This window comes from Stomoxys calcitrans, chromosome 5 (genome assembly GCF_963082655.1).
Source record: "Stomoxys calcitrans chromosome 5, idStoCalc2.1, whole genome shotgun sequence".
Taxonomy (NCBI): Eukaryota; Metazoa; Arthropoda; class Insecta; order Diptera; family Muscidae; genus Stomoxys; species Stomoxys calcitrans.
In genome coordinates, this window is record NC_081556.1 from 10,504,887 (window position 1) to 10,526,382 (window position 21,496).

General features: G+C 38.8%; 1 protein-coding gene across 4 annotated transcripts in view; it reads left to right on the plus strand.

Moving 5' to 3' along the window:
- LOC106081254 (glycine receptor subunit alpha-2) overlaps positions 1–21,496 on the plus strand; it is a 57,274-nt gene that overhangs the window by 18,951 nt on the left and 16,827 nt on the right. For 3 of the 4 annotated variants that reach the window (XM_013243095.2, XM_013243094.2, XM_013243096.2), the window contains exons 3-4: positions 8,362–8,438; positions 9,702–9,801. In XM_013243095.2, the coding sequence (XP_013098549.1) occupies positions 8,362–8,438; positions 9,702–9,801 (177 nt within the window). Of the gene's footprint in view, positions 1–8,361; positions 8,439–9,701; positions 9,802–21,496 lie in introns of those variants that run through there. The other variant, XM_013243097.2, reaches the window with a different exon arrangement.

Below are 21,496 nucleotides of genomic sequence, written 5' to 3' on the forward strand. Positions count from 1 at the left end.
GTGGGTCTGATGGCAGACTGCCACTTCAACCTAACCTAATCTACTCCCCAAATACTTTCCATTTGAGTCCCATATTGACATGATACCCATCGAATATGTCTTTCTGGGGGAGTTTTGGGGTTAGGGCGGCTCGCCGAGTTCTTAGACTCAAATATTAATACCATATTCGTATTCTACTCTCGCATACCTTTCATTTGATACCCATATTGTTCCGATCAGAGTCCCATATAGTCATAATTGACTAATATGCCCATTTGGGGCGTTTTTTAAGGAGTGGGGTGGACCCCTGATCCTCGATCTGATTTTGTATGATTCGTAATCTAGTCCCAAATACTTTTCATCTTTCCCATATTGATATGAAAGTTTCCCATATTGATATGAAAGTTCAATTTGCCTGCTTGGAGGACTTTTGGGGGTGATATGGCCCCCTTTTTATACCCTCCACCATAGGATGGGGGGTATACTAATTTCGTCATTCTGTTTGTAACTACTCGAAATATTCGTCTGAGACCCCATATAGTATATATATTCTTGATCGTCGTGACATTTTATGTCGATCTAGCCATGTCCGTCCGTCCGTCTGTCTGTCGAAAGCACACTAACTTCCGAAGGAGTAAAGCCAGCCTCTTGAAATTTTGCACAAATACTTCTTATTAGTGTAGGTCAGTTGGTATTGTAAATGGGTCATATCGGTACATGTTTTGATATAGCTGTCATATAAACCGATCTTGGGTCTTGACTTCTTGAGCCTCTAGAGTGCGCAATTCTTATCCGATTGGAATGAAATTTTGCACGACGTGTTTTGTTATGATATCCACCAACTGTGCCAAGTATTGTTCAAATCGGTCCATAACCTGATATAGCTGCCATATAAACCGATCTTGGGTCTTGACTTCTTGAGCCTCTAGAGGGCGCAATTCCTATCCGATTTGAATGAATTTTGGCACGACGTGTTTTGTTATGATATCCAACAACTGTGCCAAATATGGTTCAAATCGCTTCATAACCTGATATAGCTGTCATATAAACCGATCTGGGATCTTGACTTCTTGAGCCTCTATAGGTCGCAATTATTATCCGATTTGCCTGAAATTTCGTACGACGTATTCTCTCATGACCATCAACATACGCGTTTATTATGGTCTGAATCGGTCTATAGCCTGATACAGCTCCCATATCAATCGATCTCTCTATTTTACTTCTTGAGTCCCCAAAGGCCGCAATTCTTATTCAAATTGGCTGACATTTTACACAGGTCTCCAACATATAATTTAATTGTGGTCCAAACCGGACCATATCTTGATATCGTTCTAATAGCAGAGCAAATCTTTTCTTATATCCTTTTTTGCCTAAGAAGAGATGCCGGGAAAAGAACTCGACAAATGCGATCCATGGTGGAGGGTATATAAGATTCGGCCCGGCCGAACTTAGCACGATTTTACTTGTTATATACCATATTCAATTTTTAATACCATATTCATATTCTACTCTGCAATACCTTTCATTAGATACCCATATTGTTTCTATCGGGGAGGGTCCGCCACCCTCAGATATCAACATATTATAAAGCCTATTCCTGCTTCCTGATCATATTCGTAATCTACTCCCGAATACTTTCCATATTAACATTATCATGGTAGGGCCCTCAGACTCCAAGAAATAAATTTTGATGTCAGATTTGTACTCTACTTTTAAATTCCTTTTATTTGATACCCATATTCCCCAAAGTGGCGAAAGACTCCTGTTGGTGGGTTTTTTGGGGGTGGGGACCCCCCGAACACTTTGGGCGAAATTTGTATACCAAGTTCGTACTCTACTCTTCAATACCTTTCATTTAATACTCATATTGTCCCAATCGGTAAACATGTCTGTGCGGGGGTTCTTGGGGTTGGGGAGGCCCTCAGACACCAAAGAATAAATTGTTATTTCAGATTTGCACTCTGCTTTTAAACACCTTTCATTTGATACCCATATTACCCAAAGCGGCGAAAGAGTCCTGTTGGTGGGTTTATTGGGGGTGGGGGACCCCCCGAACACTTTGGGCGAAATTTGTATACCAAGTTCGTACTCTACTCTTTAATACCTTTCATTTGATATCCATATTGTTCCAATCGGTAAACATGCCCGCTCGGGTGGGATTTGGGATGGGGCGTCCCCCCAGGTAACTTGACCCAAAAATTTTATTCCAATTTCGTGTTTTTGGGTTACCATATGATGGCATACAAAATTTCGGTTAAATCGGTGCAGGCATCTCCGAGATCTGGCGTTTTTGAAAATTGTGGTAAGGGGGAGGGTCTGCCCCCTGAAACCCACCAAAATTTTTTATAAAAATTTTACCAAATCTATTTAAAGGTTTTGGCGCCCATACGATAACTTTTATTTCTAAGCATTAGATAGAAATTTAAACAAAATATATATTTTTTCGAAACTCTACATTTTAATTAAATCATTTGCCCTTTTTGAATACGTTAATCATAAAATGCTATGCTTTTCTTTAATCATTTTCAAAAATCTGGGCAAAATTAAAACAGCACGCACATTAAGGGCGTCACATGGACGCCGAAATTAACAAAACCCATTTACATTCCACATAAATTCCTTCAGACACAAATCATATACAAATGCATGGTCTTGCTAGCATAATTACCCAGCACATCTTCATAACCCCCCAGACACTCTCTCTCTCTCTCTCGCTCACTCTGCCCTTCTCAGCACTCGTTGAAGTACAATGAGAAAAGAAATGTGCTTGTACTCGTACTTGTTTGTCGCGTACTCACTCACACATCTGTGGGGGGATAAGTTTAGTATTTGTTGTCTTGTGCCTTGGCGGTTTGACTCTGAGAAGATTGATTATGTTTGGCTTGTGTGACAGGCTTCAGGTTGATTTAATGTTGTTGCTGTTGTTGTTGTTTTGTGTTTTTGCCATTTCATATTACTCTCGTGCCATGCTATGGCGAGAAAGAAAAGTGTTGTCCAAATTAAAGCAATGACAGATACAATAACAACAACAACAACCACTACTATGTTTTCAACAACAAACCCAAAGAAATTACGAATACAACTACGAACTGTTTGAGTTGCCTGTTATAGTATGCTGTTATTTATTATGACTACTTCCGGGTGAAAACTAAGTGCTGTTGTTGTTCTTGTTCTTGTCCCATTAATATTGACTTTTAATATGTAATGTAGGCATACAATTTTGGTTGCTGTAGTTAAAAGAAATTGTTGCCATAATGTAGATGACCAAATAAATGATGACAATTAAATATTGTTGATGAATATCGCTTTTTGTTTGCTGCTGCTTTGCTTAATGTATTCGCGCCTCCGAAATTTTTTATAGGAAATAAGAGGCTTGATTTCTAAATGGCTTAGTTGTAGTGTATTAAGTTCACCATGGGGTTTCGCATATTGATCATTGACTTTTTGGCAAATTCATGACAAATTGCATGCAAATATAGAAAGTAGGAAAATATTTAGAGAATATGAACCGGATTGCCAGATATGCCAAATATATTTAAACCAATGAAGAAACCTGATTACAAAGGCAATAAAAAAGTTGCTTATAGTGTCAAAGGAACAACCATATTCATTAAAGGTAAAATGGGATATGCCTCAGTGACATGCCAGCAGTTGTTTTGTGATAAGGAAGGGCGACGGATGAGAAATTGCCTCAAGATAATGTGACCCAAACCTAAACTAGGATGTACACTCAATTAATCGGTATTCGATTAATCGACTATTCGTGACCTTTCTAATTATCGAAGACTACATAACTAAACAAAGCGAACTGAAGATGAAGCATTGGTTTGCTTCGAAATCGCGATCTCCTTAGTCTGTCCAATGCATAAATAGCAACCACATTTTGCGTAATACCCCGTTTACACTGCTCATTAAATCCGGATTTAAGGCTCTCGTCAGCTGATTTTATAAAGGAAAAACAGATGATCGAGCCATTAAATCTGGATTTATGGAGCAGTGTAAACGGGGTTTACAAACTATTTAAAAAGGATTCTAATTTTTATTTTCTATTCTAAATCGAAACAAAAACAACCCCTGTTGGTTTAGGTGGACAAAGAAAACCAACAACAAAACGAAATGAAAAGTAGGCCAAAAACAGATGAATGAATGGACGGCACGCCGAAAAATGTGAATGCTGCAATCTGCACACATTGAAAAGGTACTCTTTGGCAAACGAAGATTGTTGGGTAACAGGTTTTTTGGCATTGTGTGTGTTGCTGATGCTAGATGTTGGCGCCGGTTGGTGGTTTACTTTTCTTGCTGTGCTCGAAGAAAGGTACACTGATATGATCCAATGATCGTTTTCTACCATTGCACAGCTCACTAATTAGCGAGTAGGTGAAAGCATGTAATCTTTTGGGTGACAAATCGTACTGAAGTTCAACTTCATTTTGATTTGCTTCAAAATCGCGATTTTCGTAGCCTGCCCAATGCATAAATAGCAACCACATTTGGCATAAGACCTTTTAAAAAGTTTTTTTTTTTTTTGGCTTTCTATTCTAAATAGAAAGAACAACTAAAAGCGTGCTTAGTTCGGCCGGGCCGAATTTTGGGAACCAACCACCATGGATTCTGCAAAAAGTGTATGCAAAATAAATTTAGATGAAGTGCATAGTTTTATTCTACATACCAAACTTCTGTCAAACCAGCAAAAACTGTCAAACTAGGAACCAAAAAAGGATGATAGACTGATTTGACCAGTATTTGGCACAGTTGTTGGAAGTCGTAACAGAACATCGCATGCAAAATTTCAGCCTAATCGGACAAAAATTGTGGCTTGTAAGGGCTCAAGAAGTCAAATCGGAAGATCGGTTTATATAGGAACTTTATTAGGTTGTAGGCCGATGTGGACTGTATAAATAATATTAAAGAAAATAAACAAGTAAAAGCGCGATAAGTTCGGCCGCACCGAACTTTGGATACGCCAGACCATGGATAAATTAGCCATCCTCTTTTATAACAACTCCACTACTATAACCATAATAACATGCAAATGGGGGCTGGTATGGATCATATTTCATTAAGGTCCCAAGAACCCTTATACAAGTCACAGTTTCAACGAAGTCAGGCTAAAAATCCTCTTTTTATGGGATTAAGACACTAAATTGAAAGATCGGTCCGATCTGAACCTTATTTAAGTAGGGTTTCGGTCGCCTTAGAACAGCTTGCCATTTCAAATTTCAGCGAAATCGAGTAATAATTGCGGCTTTTATGGGTTTATGACCATAAATCGGCAGATCGGTCTATATGACAGCTATATCGAAACATAGTCCGATCCAAACCACATTTGAGTTGGATATCGGGCGGCTTTGAACATCTCACCATTTCAAATTTCAGCGAAATCGATCAATAATTACCGCTTTTATGGGCTTAAGACCCTAAATCGGCAGATCGGTATATATGGCAGCTATATCTGAATATGGTCTAATCTGAACCATATTTGAGTCGGATGTCGGGCGGCTTAAAACAACTCACCATTTAAAAAATTTCAGCGAAATGGGGTAATAATTGCCACTTTTATGGGCTTAAGGGCCTAAATCGGCAGATCGGTCTATATGGAAGCTGTATCGAAATATAATGCAATCTGAACCATATTTGAGTCAGATATTGGGAGGCATAGAACAACTTACTATTTTAAATTTCAGTGAAATTGGTTAATAATTGCCGCTTTTATGGGCTTAAGGCCCTAAATCGGCAGATCGGTCTATATGACAGCTGTAGTGAAATATAGTCCTATCTGAACCATATTTGAGTCGGATTTCGTGCGGCTTAGAACAACTCACCATTGCGGCTTTGATGGGCTTAAGATCCTATTTTGGCAAATCGGTCTATATGACAGCTATATCCAAATATAGTCTGATCTGAATCACCATTTCAAATTTCAGCGATATAGGGTAATAATTACGGCTTTTATGGGCTTAAGACCCAAGATCGGTCTATATGGCAGCTATAGCGAAATATAGTCCTTCCGAAATATAGTACGCTATTTAAGCTATATCAAGTTATAGTTGTTCATTTCGGAATTGAATGTTGGAGAATAATTGAATTGAATGTTGGCGACCCTAGTAGAAGTCATTATGTAGAATTTCATCCAAATCTAGTAAGAATAGCGCCCTTTAGGGGAAGAGAAGTAAAATAGGGAGATCGGTTTATACAGGAGCTGTATCAGGCTATAGACCGATTCCGACCATACTCGACACGTATATTGATGAGGTTGAGGTTATGGGAGAAGCCGTTGTACAAAATTTCAGCCAAATCGGATAATAAGTGCGCCCTCTAGAGCCTCAAGAAGTCAAGATTCCAGATCGGTTTATATGGCAGCTATATCAGGTTATGGACCGATTTGAACCATACTTAGGAGAGTTGTTGGAAATCATAACAAAACACCTCATGTTAAATTTCAGCCAAATCGGATGAGAATTGCGCTCACTAGTGACTCAAGAAGTCAAGATTCCAGATCGGTTTAAATTGCAGCTATATCAGTTAACGGACCGATTTAAACCATATTTGGCACAGTTGTTCTAAGTCATAACAAAACACTTCATGCAAAATTTCAGTCAAATCGGATGAAAATTGCGCCCTCTATTGGCTCAAGAAGTCAAGATCTAAGATCGGTTTATATGGCAGCTATACGAGGTTATGAACCGAAGTGAACCATATTTAACACAGTTGTTGAAAGTGATACCAAAACACCATGTGCAAAATTTCAGCCAAATCGGATGAGAATTGCGACCTCTAGTGGCTCAAGAAGTCAAGATTCAAGATCGATATATATGGCAGCTATATCAGTTTACCGGTCGATTTGAACCATACTTGGAACAGTTGTTGGAAGTCATAACAAAACACCTCATGCAAAATTTCAGCCAAATCGGGTTAAAATTGTGCCCCCTAGAGGCTCAAGAAGTCAAAATCCTGGATCGGATTATATGGAAGCTATATCATGTTATGAACCGATTTAAATCATACTTGGCACAGTTGTTGGAAATCATAACAAAACACCTCACGCAAAATTTCAGCCAAATCGGGTAATAATTATGCCCCCTAGAGGCTCAAGAAGTCAAGATCCGAGATCAGTTTATATGGAAGCTGTATCAGGTTATGGACTAATTTAAATCATACTTGGCACAGTTGTTGATGGTCAAACCAAAACACTTCATGCAAAGTTTCAGCTAAATCGAATACGAATTACACCTTCTAGAGGCTCAAGAAGCCAAGACCCCATATCGGTTTACATGACAGCTATACCAAAACATGGACCGATTTGGCCCATTTACAATTCCTAGCTTTAATCCTTCGAAAGTTAGCGTGCTTTCTATAGATAAACGGACGGACGGACATAACTAACTCGACTTAAAATGTCAAAACGATCAAGAATATATATATACTTTGTTGGGTCTCAGCTTAATATTTCGATGTGTTACAAACGGAATGACGGAGTAAGCATACCCCCATCCTATGGTGGAGGGTATAAAAATATATGGATTCAATTAACGACACCTTTCAATCAGATAGAGTTAAAATAGGGTTTAGGCCCGACCCCCCAAAAACCAACGATATGGAGCTTAAATAAAAGGTATTTGAACGTATAATACGAATTTGATATCCAAATGTGGGCCCAAGGGTTTGGGGGACCGCCCCTCCCCAAAATCATCCCCCAAAGAGGACAAATTTACGACCATTGCAATATGGGGCTCAAATGAAGAGTCTTTGGGAGGAAAGCATGAATCTGATATCAATATTGGGGAAAAAGTGTCTATGGGGCCACCCACCCCACCATAACTCCACCCAAACCGGAAGTATGTGCTGAGCATTCCAATATGGGACGCAAATACGATGTATTTTAGGATATAACCCGAATCTGATATATATTTTCCAAGCTAAGTCACTGAGTGGCCGCCCCATCTACCAAACTACCCCCCAAAGCGATCATGTTTGCCGACTATGCAAATATGGAATGACGAAATTAGCATACCCCCATCCTATGGTGTAAGGTATAAAAATATCCGTATTCAATTAACTACATCTTTCGATCAGATGGGGTCAAAGTAGGGTTTAGGTCCGACCCACAAAAACGGACTACAAATTCATGTTCTGGGTTCATTTTAGTATGGTATTCAAAAAGTTTGATATTTCTGTGATTTTTCTCAAAAACTCCAACTGTTTTTATTTCTTCAATTTTCTATGTCTAATTTTTTGGCAAATTCCCAACTTTGCTAACGACATTTAAGCCTTAGTTTTGCCTTATATGCTGTTTGTGTAGCAGCCAAATTTGCATTTGCCTAAACCTAATTTTAGACAATTTGATTAATTCATAATTTGTTTGTTTGTACATTTGCATTTTAGGTTAACCGAGTCAACAGAAGCACATGTAAACTATACCGCCAAGCCGAGAGTGGTCTTACCTCCCAACTATGTCAAGGGTAAGTGAGTGGAGCACAGCTGTTGTTTCGATACTTTTTTTTTGGTATTTTCTTTCTTTCGTTTTGGTTTACTAAAATGATAATAAATTTTCGTGTCATAATTTCAAATCAAAAATGACTTAAAATGGTTCTAAATAATAGACCACTTAGTGCTACTTTGTCTGCACATGTGATTTGTGCGTGTGTGTGTGTATGAGTGCTTTGGTCTCGCTGGGTGTGTGCTGTTGCTTGTATAAGAGTATCGTATGCAAGGGGTTAGATGTCTGTGCATAACCATAGTCTTTGGGTGAATTGAATTAAAAAAAAATAAACACAAACACACACACACCCGCACAGAGATTTTAAATTTAATACTTGAGTTTTGAACTTGACACTTTCTTCAAGGACTAACTCAACAAGACTTGAAAGCAAACAAACAACAATGTCCAAGAAGACATTAACACACACCCTCAAGCACACTCTCTCTCACACACTCCTTCACTCTCTCTCTCTCTCTCTCTCACTCACACCTTCTCTATACCTTTTCCCTCAAGCACATATTATTTCCTATTCAAGGAAACCGGAAATAAAAAGAAACCAAAAGACTAGGAAAAAAAACACATTGAGCAGAGTGCGATCCCTGATAATGACTATTAACACGAAAACGCCAGGGCTAAAGCTCAGCATGGCGTTTTTTCTTTTTTTTTTGCGTGGTGTCAATGTTTGTGCTAATGTTCAAGGGTGGGGTTAGAGGAGAGTTTATAGCCCTTCCATTAATGTTCAATTCACACCTTGCCCATACCCAATATGTACTAATAAATGTGTACTTAGCCTCAAAACACCTTGGTGCTCATGGGCTTTGAGTGCTTTGGGTGTTTGTGAGAGTTAAGTTCATTTTCGGTGCTTTAAATTCAATGTTAAGAACTTTTTATTGATTTTTACACCCAGTTTAGCCGAAAAAACGATGGCACCATGCCTGCAATGCCCAGGGTCATGTTTAGTCAATTTCCGTTTCCGTCATGCATGAACCAAGCAGTGCCATGCCAAAGCCATGACTTTCGAAATGTCTCTTTTGTTTTTAGGGAGTTGTTTTTTTCGAGTTAATCGATTAAATGTTGTTTTATTATTAATTGCACACTGTTTTATAGTTAAAAAAAATATATTTAATGCTACTTTATAATTATATAATAAATTATAATTAAACATTGTTTTATCTCTAAATTGGTTTTTAATTTTTCAATATTTTTTTATTATTTTTTATTTTCTATTTTTATGTCATTTCAGAAATACGACCGCCTTCAAAAAAGGGAACTCCAGTCATAGTAGATTTTAGTATATTTGTTGTAGATATTAACTCAATTAATGTAGAGGATATGGACTTTCGGTAGGTTTATGTTGAAAAAAAAAACAAATTTTTAAATGGATCAAAACAAGCATTTCATGGAGATAATTTCATTTTAACTAATTGTGTATTCCATTTTTATACCCACCACCATAGGATGGGGGGTATTGTAATGTTCACGAATATAATTTCGAGATGCCTGTTCTGAAAATTTGAGATTTTGTGCATCATAGAATTCAAAGAGACTTAGGACTGCGGGAGCCTTTCTTCGCTAGCACTAGTCGGGTGGGGGGTTCGGGTCCTTTCCTCTTTAAACCACGTATTCATTACTTGAATTAAAATTACTACAGACTCCCTTTTTATTTAATCAAAATACCATCAAAATTAAAAATCGACAAAAAAAAAAAATATTAGAAATTATTAAGGTTTGCATGTACTATGAGATATTTTCCTATGGTGCTTCTAAAACACTCTCCCAGGTCTTGTTGGGAGAAAGTGCTTCACAACCCACGCCAACCTACGTTCTTTAGAGCACGACATTTTCATAAAGAACCCCTAATTTTGCCTATGTGACTCCTTTTTACGATCTCATCTCTCGAAAAGAAAACATCTGAACCAGTTTACCACATCATATTAGATCCAACAACAAATTTATTCAGGGCATTATAAATTTTCATAATAAAAAAAAATAAGGTTCTTAAATTCTAATAAAATCTACCGCTAAAGTGATAATTATTAGTTCAATCAAATTCATGAAAAAAAAAAGAAAATTTTATCTCTTGCCTTATAGTAAATAACCTGTCATATTACGTATTTCAGAAATACTACATTATAAAACAGTGATTTTATGAGTTTAAATCTAGATATGTTAAAGTAGCCCTCAAGGGGTTAAAAAATCAATTTTCAATAATTGCTTTGATCAAACTGAAGAGAAAAAAAAAAATGTCTAGAGACAAGATATGCAAAACAAAAAAATAATTGTGGGTGATAGACTTCAAAAAAAACAAAGCTGAGCTTATTGTGGATGTTAGACATGAAAACAAAATAAAGGCAGCGCAAAATGATGTTCATCATCCATTACATTCTCTCAGATATGATCCACAGACCAGCTAATGATCATCATGTTGCTCTCTCTCTATCTCTCTTACTTAAACTTCATAGGCTAAGCAGAGAAAAGTAAATCGATGCAAGTGATTGGGGAATTAAAAGAAAGGTTTTACATATTTTCTTTCTTACTTACTTTTTTTTTTTTTTAAAAATGGACGATAATCTCAGCACCAAAAATCCATGATATCATGAAGGCCTCCACGGTGTCGATGGTGTTTTGTTGTTGCAATTTCTTTCTGTATATGAAAAAGGGGGTTCAAGAATGGGGTGATATATCTTGCATTGATTTAAATTTTGAAAAATGGCAAATTATCACAAAAGCCTTATCATGTCTATGAGAAAAATTAATCTTTAGTTAGCATAACAAGACATAATTAAAAATATAAAAAAAATATTTTAATAAACTTATTTCATAGTTACGTAAATTGTAGGTATATTGGAAGAAACGTGTGCTTTAATCCAGGCAGGAGATATGTGCCTATCCAAGCTGCGAATTGACTAACGAAGAGTTATGAAATTTCACCAAGTGGTATTCTTTCTTCTAAATGCACTTCGACAATATGGGTTTTAATGACATTTTATCGAATTTATTCTTCCCAAAACTTCTTGGTTGGTCGATTTTGGGGTGACAAAGCAGGTTAAAGTGACATCGGATTGAGTGGATATAAATTTGACGGTTTCGGGAAAATGTATTATTATGAACATATTAGATGCATAGTTCCTCTGATGTTTGGCACATTAAAATGAAACCTCGGTGATGACTTTAATTGGGCAGAAAAATTGTGGCTTCCGACATCTTTAGCAAAAATGCACGTGGTTTTCTGGGGCAATCAGTACGAAGTAAAACGGTACATTGATTAGGTTATGGTGTCAAAGGTGATACTTCTTGTAGATGAAAAGCAGGTAGTCACCAAAATTTCTAGCTTTCCTTAAAAAAAATCCCCAAGCCGCCACTGCCCTGTGGGTAGCCGCGACCTGGGTAAAGTATTGCACCGTCTGGACGAAACTACCACTTCAACAGTCCACTTTGTCGGTGCCTTAATCCAAGGCAGTCACGTGTCACCGTTTTTGCAATGGGCCTATTAAAAAATTTTCACTTGTCTTAATATCGCACATCAAATCTAGGCAACGTTGCCAAATTTCAATTACCTTCTGAACAAAAATATAGGAGTATACGTTTCTCTCGTTTCAATTCCTCACGTTAGCCTAAAAGGCTATAGAAAGAGGCGGAGTCACAAAATAAAATATATATTTGTATGTCACTTGGATCACTACACTTTTTCCTCAATTCAGAGGCAGAATTTCCAGCTAGTTATGTTCACTTTGAGGACTCGAACAAAATAGAATTATTTGTATGCAAAATTCCTTTAGGAAACCTACGACACCTCACTTTTTTCGGAAATTCAAAATGGCTTCTTTTAATTGTACTAAGTACGGTACCGCTTTGCCGAAATTTATCCCGTACACAAAACAAAAAAAATAACCGGTGACTTTGAAACTTTAAACATCAACTAATCGAATTCGATTATTTCTATAAAGGAAACTGTAATTTAACACAATTGTCTAAAAATATGATTTTCGCAAAATATGAGAAGAAACTATTCTTCTGATTTGTCCAAACAATGTAAACCAATCTGTTTGTTGGAAATATTCATTCAAATGGGCTCAATAGAAAAGACTGGTTCCGCAAAAGAAAAAAAAAGGTAGACAGAAGATGATATTGAAACAAATGTAGACAGAGGCAACAGCAGAGGCGAAGGCAGAGACAAAGCCGAACTTCAAAGAGAGCATTAAAGAAGAGCAGAGATATGTATGTACATAACTATCTGTAGTATCCAGCAAGTGTAAAGCATAATAATGAAATAGGCCTGCTAATATCGATTTCTTGTTATGCGTCCAACATAGACAATATCTGCAAGTGCACACTGTGGGGCAAAAGTATGTAGCAATCATGGTTGTCAAATTAAATATTGCCCTTTTTCCCTCCATACCACAGAGAACAGGAAACCAATTTACTAAAAGACCCTCTGTCTCAATTAAAATCCTCTTACTAAAAACTTCAGAAACGTCGTTACAAAACCGGGTTATTTACGAGAATTATCGACGGTAAATAAACGGGAAAACAAGACGTTTACAATTTGATATCCTTGGCATGGAAGGTACCAACCAATTTACCATCGATATCCTCCAATAGATAATAGTGACTTCCAAGCCTTTCGCGAACTTTCGCCTTGACGAAAAGAGGTGCAAGCTTTGAATTAAAATTCTTTTCAAAACTGCTCTGAGTAAAGTTTCGTCTGAAAACGACTTGCCCTACCTCAAAAGACGCTGGCCTCGTCCGCAGATTGTACTGCTGTTGATTCCTCTTAAAGGCCTCCTTAATCCTCTTCTGAAGGTCAGTCCTTATCAGCTGTAATTGATCATCACGGCATAAAGTGGACGTGGGTTCATTAAGCATGTCCAGGTTCCTAAGCAACTTATATGTGGACCCATGTGTCACCATATCGAAGCCGAATAGGGCGTGATAAGGCGTGCAATTGATCGATTGGTGGATCGAGTTGCGCAAGGCGCAACTAATAGCGCTAAGGTTCTGGTCCCATTCCTTATGGTCGTTCCTAAGGAATGTTCTAATGCCGGCAATAAGGGAGCGGTTAACCCTCTCCGAGGCGTTCGCCTGCGGAGAATATAACGCCGTATAGAGGTGATTGATACCATAGCTAGTGAAAAAGGCATTCAAGTCATTAGCTTTGAACTGACTACCATTATCACTAACTATGGTCTCTGGAATGCCATACATGTGGAAAATGTGTGACAGAAGGTAGTCTTTAATAGCCGCCGACGTGAATTTCCGTAGAGGACATAGCCAATGATATTTGCTCAAATGGTCAAGAACTATCAAAATGCCTATGTACCCCGATTTACTTCTCGGATAAGGACCCAGAAGGTCTATATATAAGCGCTGGAATGGACGAACGGACACTACCTGATTCACCATGGGAGGTTTCATCACCGTATTAGGTGACTTGGTCGTCTTACAAACCTCACAATGCCTGACATAGTCCCTAATATCCCGTACCATTCCAGGCCAATAGAAATTTCTCTTCACCAAGTCAAGCGTCTTGGCCATTCCGCCATGTACCGTCACACAATCGTGGGCCCTTGACATAACATCATTACGCAACCGATACGGAATCCAGAGCTTCCAAGCCTGTTGTTCCTGCCCCTCCACTCCTGAGTAGTGCTCGGTCCTATAATATACGTAATTATCGACCACACGAATATCGGGAAACTTTGCCTGATTCTGCTCGACCTTTATTATCAAATCCTTATAGTCCTCGTCCTTAAAATGCGGAGAACCCAAGTCGATCTCTGGTGCCACTATGTCGATGCTAGCAACCTCCTCGTATGGAATCCTGGATAACGCGTCAGGAACCACATGATCCTTCCCCTTCCTATGGCTGATGCTGAATTTGTATGGCTGGAGTTTGAATACCCAACGGGCCAGTCTGCCACTCAAGTCAGGTTGACGCATCAGCCACAAGAGGCTGGAATGATCTGTGACTACCTCGAACTCCTGGAGTTCCAGGTAGCACCTAAACTTCCGAATCGCTTCAACGGCAGCCAAGCATTCGCGTTCGGTAACGCTATAGTTACGCTGGGCCGTTGAAAGCTTCTTGCTCATGAAAGCAATAGGCCTCTCCTGTCCGTTCTCGTCCAACTGCACGAGGACTGCGCCAATGCCAAAATCACTCGCGTCGCAGTGGAGGTAAAACTTTTTACTGAAATCGGGATTCGATAGAACCGGGGCGGTAGTCAGAATTCTTTTAAGCCTTTCAAAAGCCGTCTGTGCCTCCGAAGTCCAGACAAACTTCTTCTTGCTCTTGAGAACTTCCGTAATCGGAAATGTCTCACTAGAAAAATTCTGAACAAATCGCCTGTACCAACCGGTAAGTCCTAAGAATCCACGGACTTGCCGTAGGTTCTTCGGAACCGGCCAATTGGTTATTGCCAGCACTTTCTCCGGGTCCGTGGTGATACCCCCGTTGCCGATAACGTACCCCAGATAGCCGACCTTTGTCACGCAGAACCTACTCTTGGGCACATTCAAAGTAAGATTAGCCTTTCTGAAACGGGAAGCTATTCTTACCAGGACGTCAATATGCGAAGGGAAATCTTCAGACACGATGACGAGATCGTCCAAATACCCAAATACACAGTGGCGCAAGTCAGGAGGGATAATCTCGTCCATTAGCCTACACATCGTTTGAGGGGCATTACAGAGCCCGAAAGGCATTACCACAAACTGATACAGTGGCCTTCCCGGGACTGTAAAAGCCGTTAAATGCTTCGATGTGTTGTCTAGGCTAATCTGCCAGAAGGCGTCCTTCAAATCTAATTTTGAAATTAGATTCGCCTTCGGCAATCGCGCGAAAATTCCTTCGATATTAGGCAAAGGGTATGCGTCCTTTTTCGTAACGGAGTTCAACCTCCTTGCGTCCAAGCATAACCTGACCTTATTCGGTTTAACAACTAGTCGCATTGGAGAGCTCCAAGCTGAGGTTGAAGGTTCAATCACTCCCAGTTTGAGCATCCGGTCTATCTCCTCAAACATTAACTTCTCGACCGCGGGCGATACGGGATAGAACCTCTGTTTGACTGGAGAAGCATCTCCCACATCAATTTTGTGTCGTATCAGAGATGTTCTACCCAAGCCCTGGGTTTCGAAATCGGGAAACATTCCTATAACCGACTTCAAATGTTCCTTCTCGGCATCAGACAAAGGAAATAGGTCCTGATCACCTGGCATGGGGTCTGTATCCGTTCCGTTTTCGTTAAGAAATGGCTTGAAATCCGACAGAGCCTTCGAAAAACTATCCGATGCTAACATATCAACAGAACCAACGATATCGGGTATCAAATCGAATGCCCTCCAGAAATCGATTCCTAGAATCAGCCTCTGTGATATCGATGGGATAATAAAAAGCCTCAGTGGTCTAAACTTATTCTTGAAACATATAGTAACATCAAGCCAGCCAAAAACTGGTTGAGTGTTGCCATCTGCGGTTCTAGCATAGGACTTACATTTCGTGAATGTGGAGTACCTGGAAAAATCATTAGCAGCAAGGTTAGACCCAATGCAGCTAATGCTGGCCCCAGTATCCAACAGGCCATACTCGTCAAGGTCTAAAAATGAAACTTTCGCATAATATCGCATGTCCCTAGAATCGGGTATTATAGCCGAAACCAAGAGTTTCTTACACAATCTCCGTATTCTATAAAAAGATCTCAGACGTTGGGTGGACCTTTTAGGAAGTCGCCGACTCGTCTGAAATTCCGAGGTAATCCCAAAAATCTCATTCCGTCTTTGCATATAACGAGCATATCGAACGTGCAATGGAAGTCTTGGATAGAGTACATCGGATCTACCTTTGTGGCAGTATGTCTCCAACTCTCGCGGTCTTCTCAATATGGTGATCCTTCCATCATCGCTCGTAGAATCAGTCTCAGGTGAAAAATCAATGTCAAGTCTGGGTAAATTTCCATCAGTCTGGGTTGAAATATCAGTTCGGGTCGAAAAAGTCGAATCCACTCTATGGATTAATCTATTGGTGGACCCGTTCCGTTCGGGTTTTTTGAATTGACTGACTTCCGGGCTTTACATTCGACACAGTTCGGTTTGTAGACATTTTTGGCTCCGCAGCCATAGCAGAAAATATTCCTGTCTTGCAGGCAATCCTGCCAGTGATGGCCAACCCCATCACAATTCCAGCACTTCGATAGATTTTTCGTCTTGTAAAGGGCGTCTACATTCGGTAATGCATCATCTTGCCTTTCCCCGTCCTCCGCAAGGTCTATATCAGCGACATATTTCCTTGGAATGGCATTACCGCCAACAGGACGAGACGACAAGTTCTTCCTCACATACTCGTCACTGAGAAAATGCTCCCTTGTCTGTACCAATTGTCTAAGATGAGAAATCGAATGTATCCTAACATACAACAAGTCTTGCCGAACTTCTGGCCGGAGATTCCTCACCAGAATTTCAATAAGCTCTTCATCTATCATGGGGACAGGCAACCTATCCATAATGGCAGAAATTGCCTCGAAAAAGGTATCGAATGCCTCGTTGGGACGTTGCCTTCGATTTCGAATCTCCTCCCTAATGTCATAAGACGTCTTGAAATCTCGGTACTGGGCCCGAATGGCCTGGCAGAAATCATCCCAATTCAAGCTAGAAGTCTGCTTGTGGTACCGCCAGTACCAATCTTTGGCTTTCCCAATCAATAGGGTATTCAAGTTCCTCAATATCACAGTGAAATCTCCATCAAAATTGTCCCTGGTCAATGACCTGACTCGGTATAAAAACTCCTCGATACTAATCCCATTGGGTGATCCATCAAATCGTAAACCCCAACTCTGTATAATGGATGTAGCCTTATCAGAAGATATGTGGGAGTTCACAGATACATTAGGTGAACGATTATGTATGCCATTATCGGGTTGGCCGCGAGTTGACTGAGGGCGATCATCCTGACGCACCGCATCACGGTCAATATGCCTAGTCGAATCCGTATCGGGATTCTGCACCGACCTATGAGAATCAGTCGCATCAATAGCACGGTTTGCGTCCGGTAACAAATTAAGGTCTCGGAGAAGGCGAGACAGATTCATCTGTATCATACGATTAACCTCGTTGTAATCAACAGCACCCGTAGCCCTTTGATCCGTAGCAGTGGGAAAATTAGCATGAGGATTGTCCTGTCTATCAATATCCGGGGTGGGAGGATTGACACCCCACGAGCCCGAATCCAAACCGTGTGGCAGATCTTGAAACAAGTCGCGATTCACGCTACGAGTTTTGTAACGTTTGGTCATCGCCCCCCTCCCTTTACCCCTCTGGGTGGGTCTCCCGTCATTCAGAACCCCACGAGAAGCATCCAAAGACCTCTGCGACATATCCAAAGTCCTCAACTCGCTAAGCTGGCAAGGTATTTTACAAACAGGACAATCTAATGAGGAAGCTAAATGCTCTTCGATACAAGTCCTGTGAAAGGGGTGAGAACACACATTGATCAAGAGGCAGTCTTGGCCTTCGGCCATCAAAAGATTACAAAGACTACAAGTCGACGACTCACCTCCTATAGGAGCCTTCGAAGATGCGGGCATAGTCAGTGGAGGTGGTGTACGCTCCAGAGACATTGTGAAATCTAAAACCCGCAAATCAAAAAAAAAAAATCAATTGCGAGATATAAGTAATAGGAAAAGAAAATTCGTTCAGTTGATAGATAACGAGCAAAAAAAAGCTAAACCTAAACAGACGTTAAGCCTATTTTTATATATATAGAGGAGTTTCTAAATCAATCGGAAAGTTTTCTTTCTCGAGATGAGACCACATTAAAAAAGGAGTACAAAACACTTATAGAAAAATCTCCGGATACAAAACTGGTTTATGGAGCAGGCATAAAATTAAGATCTCCACTATACTAAACACACCAGCATATTTTCCTTCTGCTGTCAAGTAAGGGTCGAGAAAATGCTCATATACTGGCAAATTCCACGAAATCCAACTAACCTAACAGGTGCTGATTCCTAAGTTCCGTATAGTTAAAATTATAATTTCACAACCGCTATAAATTCATTGAAATTTCCTTGACTACTGTCCTTGAAATCAATAAAAAGGTAATCAAATGATAAGCGGTTGGTCAATCCGAAAAACAAAATCAGATTACCAATAATCCAGAAAATCTTTGATAACTATTTAAGGATAAAAATTCAAATAGGCATATCAATTTCCTCGAACTTTTTTTTTTACAAATGAAATCTACGAGCATTATTTATATATATTTTTAGAGCCAAAAAGATACGACCATCTTTTCGTGCCCCACGTTGGGCGCCAAATTCTGTAATGTTCACGAATATAATTTCGAGATGCCTGTTCTGAAAATTTGAGATTTTGTGCATCATAGAATTCAAAGAGACTTAGGACTGCGGGAGCCTTTCTTCGCTAGCACTAGTCGGGTGGGGGGTTCGGGTCCTTTCCTCTTTAAACCACGTATTCATTACTTGAATTAAAATTACTACAGACTCCCTTTTTATTTAATCAAAATACCATCAAAATTAAAAATCGACAAAAAAAAAAAATATTAGAAATTATTAAGGTTTGCATGTACTATGAGATATTTTCCTATGGTGCTTCTAAAACACTCTCCCAGGTCTTGTTGGGAGAAAGTGCTTCACAACCCACGCCAACCTACGTTCTTTAGAGCACGACATTTTCATAAAGAACCCCTAATTTTGCCTATGTGACTCCTTTTTACGATCTCATCTCTCGAAAAGAAAACATCTGAACCAGTTTACCACATCATATTAGATCCAACAACAAATTTATTCAGGGCATTATAAATTTTCATAATAAAAAAAAATAAGGTTCTTAAATTCTAATAAAATCTACCGCTAAAGTGATAATTATTAGTTCAATCAAATTCATGAAAAAAAAAAGAAAATTTTATCTCTTGCCTTATAGTAAATAACCTGTCATATTACGTATTTCAGAAATACTACATTATAAAACAGTGATTTTATGAGTTTAAATCTAGATATGTTAAAGTAGCCCTCAAGGGGTTAAAAAATCAATTTTCAATAATTGCTTTGATCAAACTGAAGAGAAAAAAAAAAATGTCTAGAGACAAGATATGCAAAACAAAAAAATAATTGTGGGTGATAGACTTCAAAAAAAACAAAGCTGAGCTTATTGTGGATGTTAGACATGAAAACAAAATAAAGGCAGCGCAAAATGATGTTCATCATCCATTACATTCTCTCAGATATGATCCACAGACCAGCTAATGATCATCATGTTGCTCTCTCTCTATCTCTCTTACTTAAACTTCATAGGCTAAGCAGAGAAAAGTAAATCGATGCAAGTGATTGGGGAATTAAAAGAAAGGTTTTACATATTTTCTTTCTTACTTACTTTTTTTTTTTTTTAAAAATGGACGATAATCTCAGCACCAAAAATCCATGATATCATGAAGGCCTCCACGGTGTCGATGGTGTTTTGTTGTTGCAACTTCTTTCTGTATATGAAAAAGGGGGTTCAAGAATGGGGTGATATATCTTGCATTGATTTAAATTTTGAAAAATGGCAAATTATCACAAAAGCCTTATCATGTCTATGAGAAAAATTAATCTTTAGTTAGCATAACAAGACATAATTAAAAATATAAAAAAAATATTTTAATAAACTTATTTCATAGTTACGTAAATTGTAGGTATATTGGAAGAAACGTGTGCTTTAATCCAGGCAGGAGATATGTGCCTATCCAAGCTGCGAATTGACTAACGAAGAGTTATGAAATTTCACCAAGTGGTATTCTTTCTTCTAAATGCACTTCGACAATATGGGTTTTAATGACATTTTATCGAATTTATTCTTCCCAAAACTTCTTGGTTGGTCGATTTTGGGGTGACAAAGCAGGTTAAAGTGACATCGGATTGAGTGGATATAAATTTGACGGTTTCGGGAAAATGTATTATTATGAACATATTAGATGCATAGTTCCTCTGATGTTTGGCACATTAAAATGAAACCTCGGTGATGACTTTAATTGGGCAGAAAAATTGTGGCTTCCGACATCTTTAGCAAAAATGCACGTGGTTTTCTGGGGCAATCAGTACGAAGTAAAACGGTACATTGATTAGGTTATGGTGTCAAAGGTGATACTTCTTGTAGATGAAAAGCAGGTAGTCACCAAAATTTCTAGCTTTCCTTAAAAAAAATCCCCAAGCCGCCACTGCCCTGTGGGTAGCCGCGACCTGGGTAAAGTATTGCACCGTCTGGACGAAACTACCACTTCAACAGTCCACTTTGTCGGTGCCTTAATCCAAGGCAGTCACGTGTCACCGTTTTTGCAATGGGCCTATTAAAAAATTTTCACTTGTCTTAATATCGCACATCAAATCTAGGCAACGTTGCCAAATTTCAATTACCTTCTGAACAAAAATATAGGAGTATACGTTTCTCTCGTTTCAATTCCTCACGTTAGCCTAAAAGGCTATAGAAAGAGGCGGAGTCACAAAATAAAATATATATTTGTATGTCACTTGGATCACTACACTTTTTCCTCAATTCAGAGGCAGAATTTCCAGCTAGTTATGTTCACTTTGAGGACTCGAACAAAATAGAATTATTTGTATGCAAAATTCCTTTAGGAAACCTACGACACCTCACTTTTTTCGGAAATTCAAAATGGCTTCTTTTAATTGTACTAAGTACGGTACCGCTTTGCCGAAATTTATCCCGTACACAAAACAAAAAAAATAACCGGTGACTTTGAAACTTTAAACATCAACTAATCGAATTCGATTATTTCTATAAAGGAAACTGTAATTTAACACAATTGTCTAAAAATATGATTTTCGCAAAATATGAGAAGAAACTATTCTTCTGATTTGTCCAAACAATGTAAACCAATCTGTTTGTTGGAAATATTCATTCAAATGGGCTCAATAGAAAAGACTGGTTCCGCAAAAGAAAAAAAAAGGTAGACAGAAGATGATATTGAAACAAATGTAGACAGAGGCAACAGCAGAGGCGAAGGCAGAGACAAAGCCGAACTTCAAAGAGAGC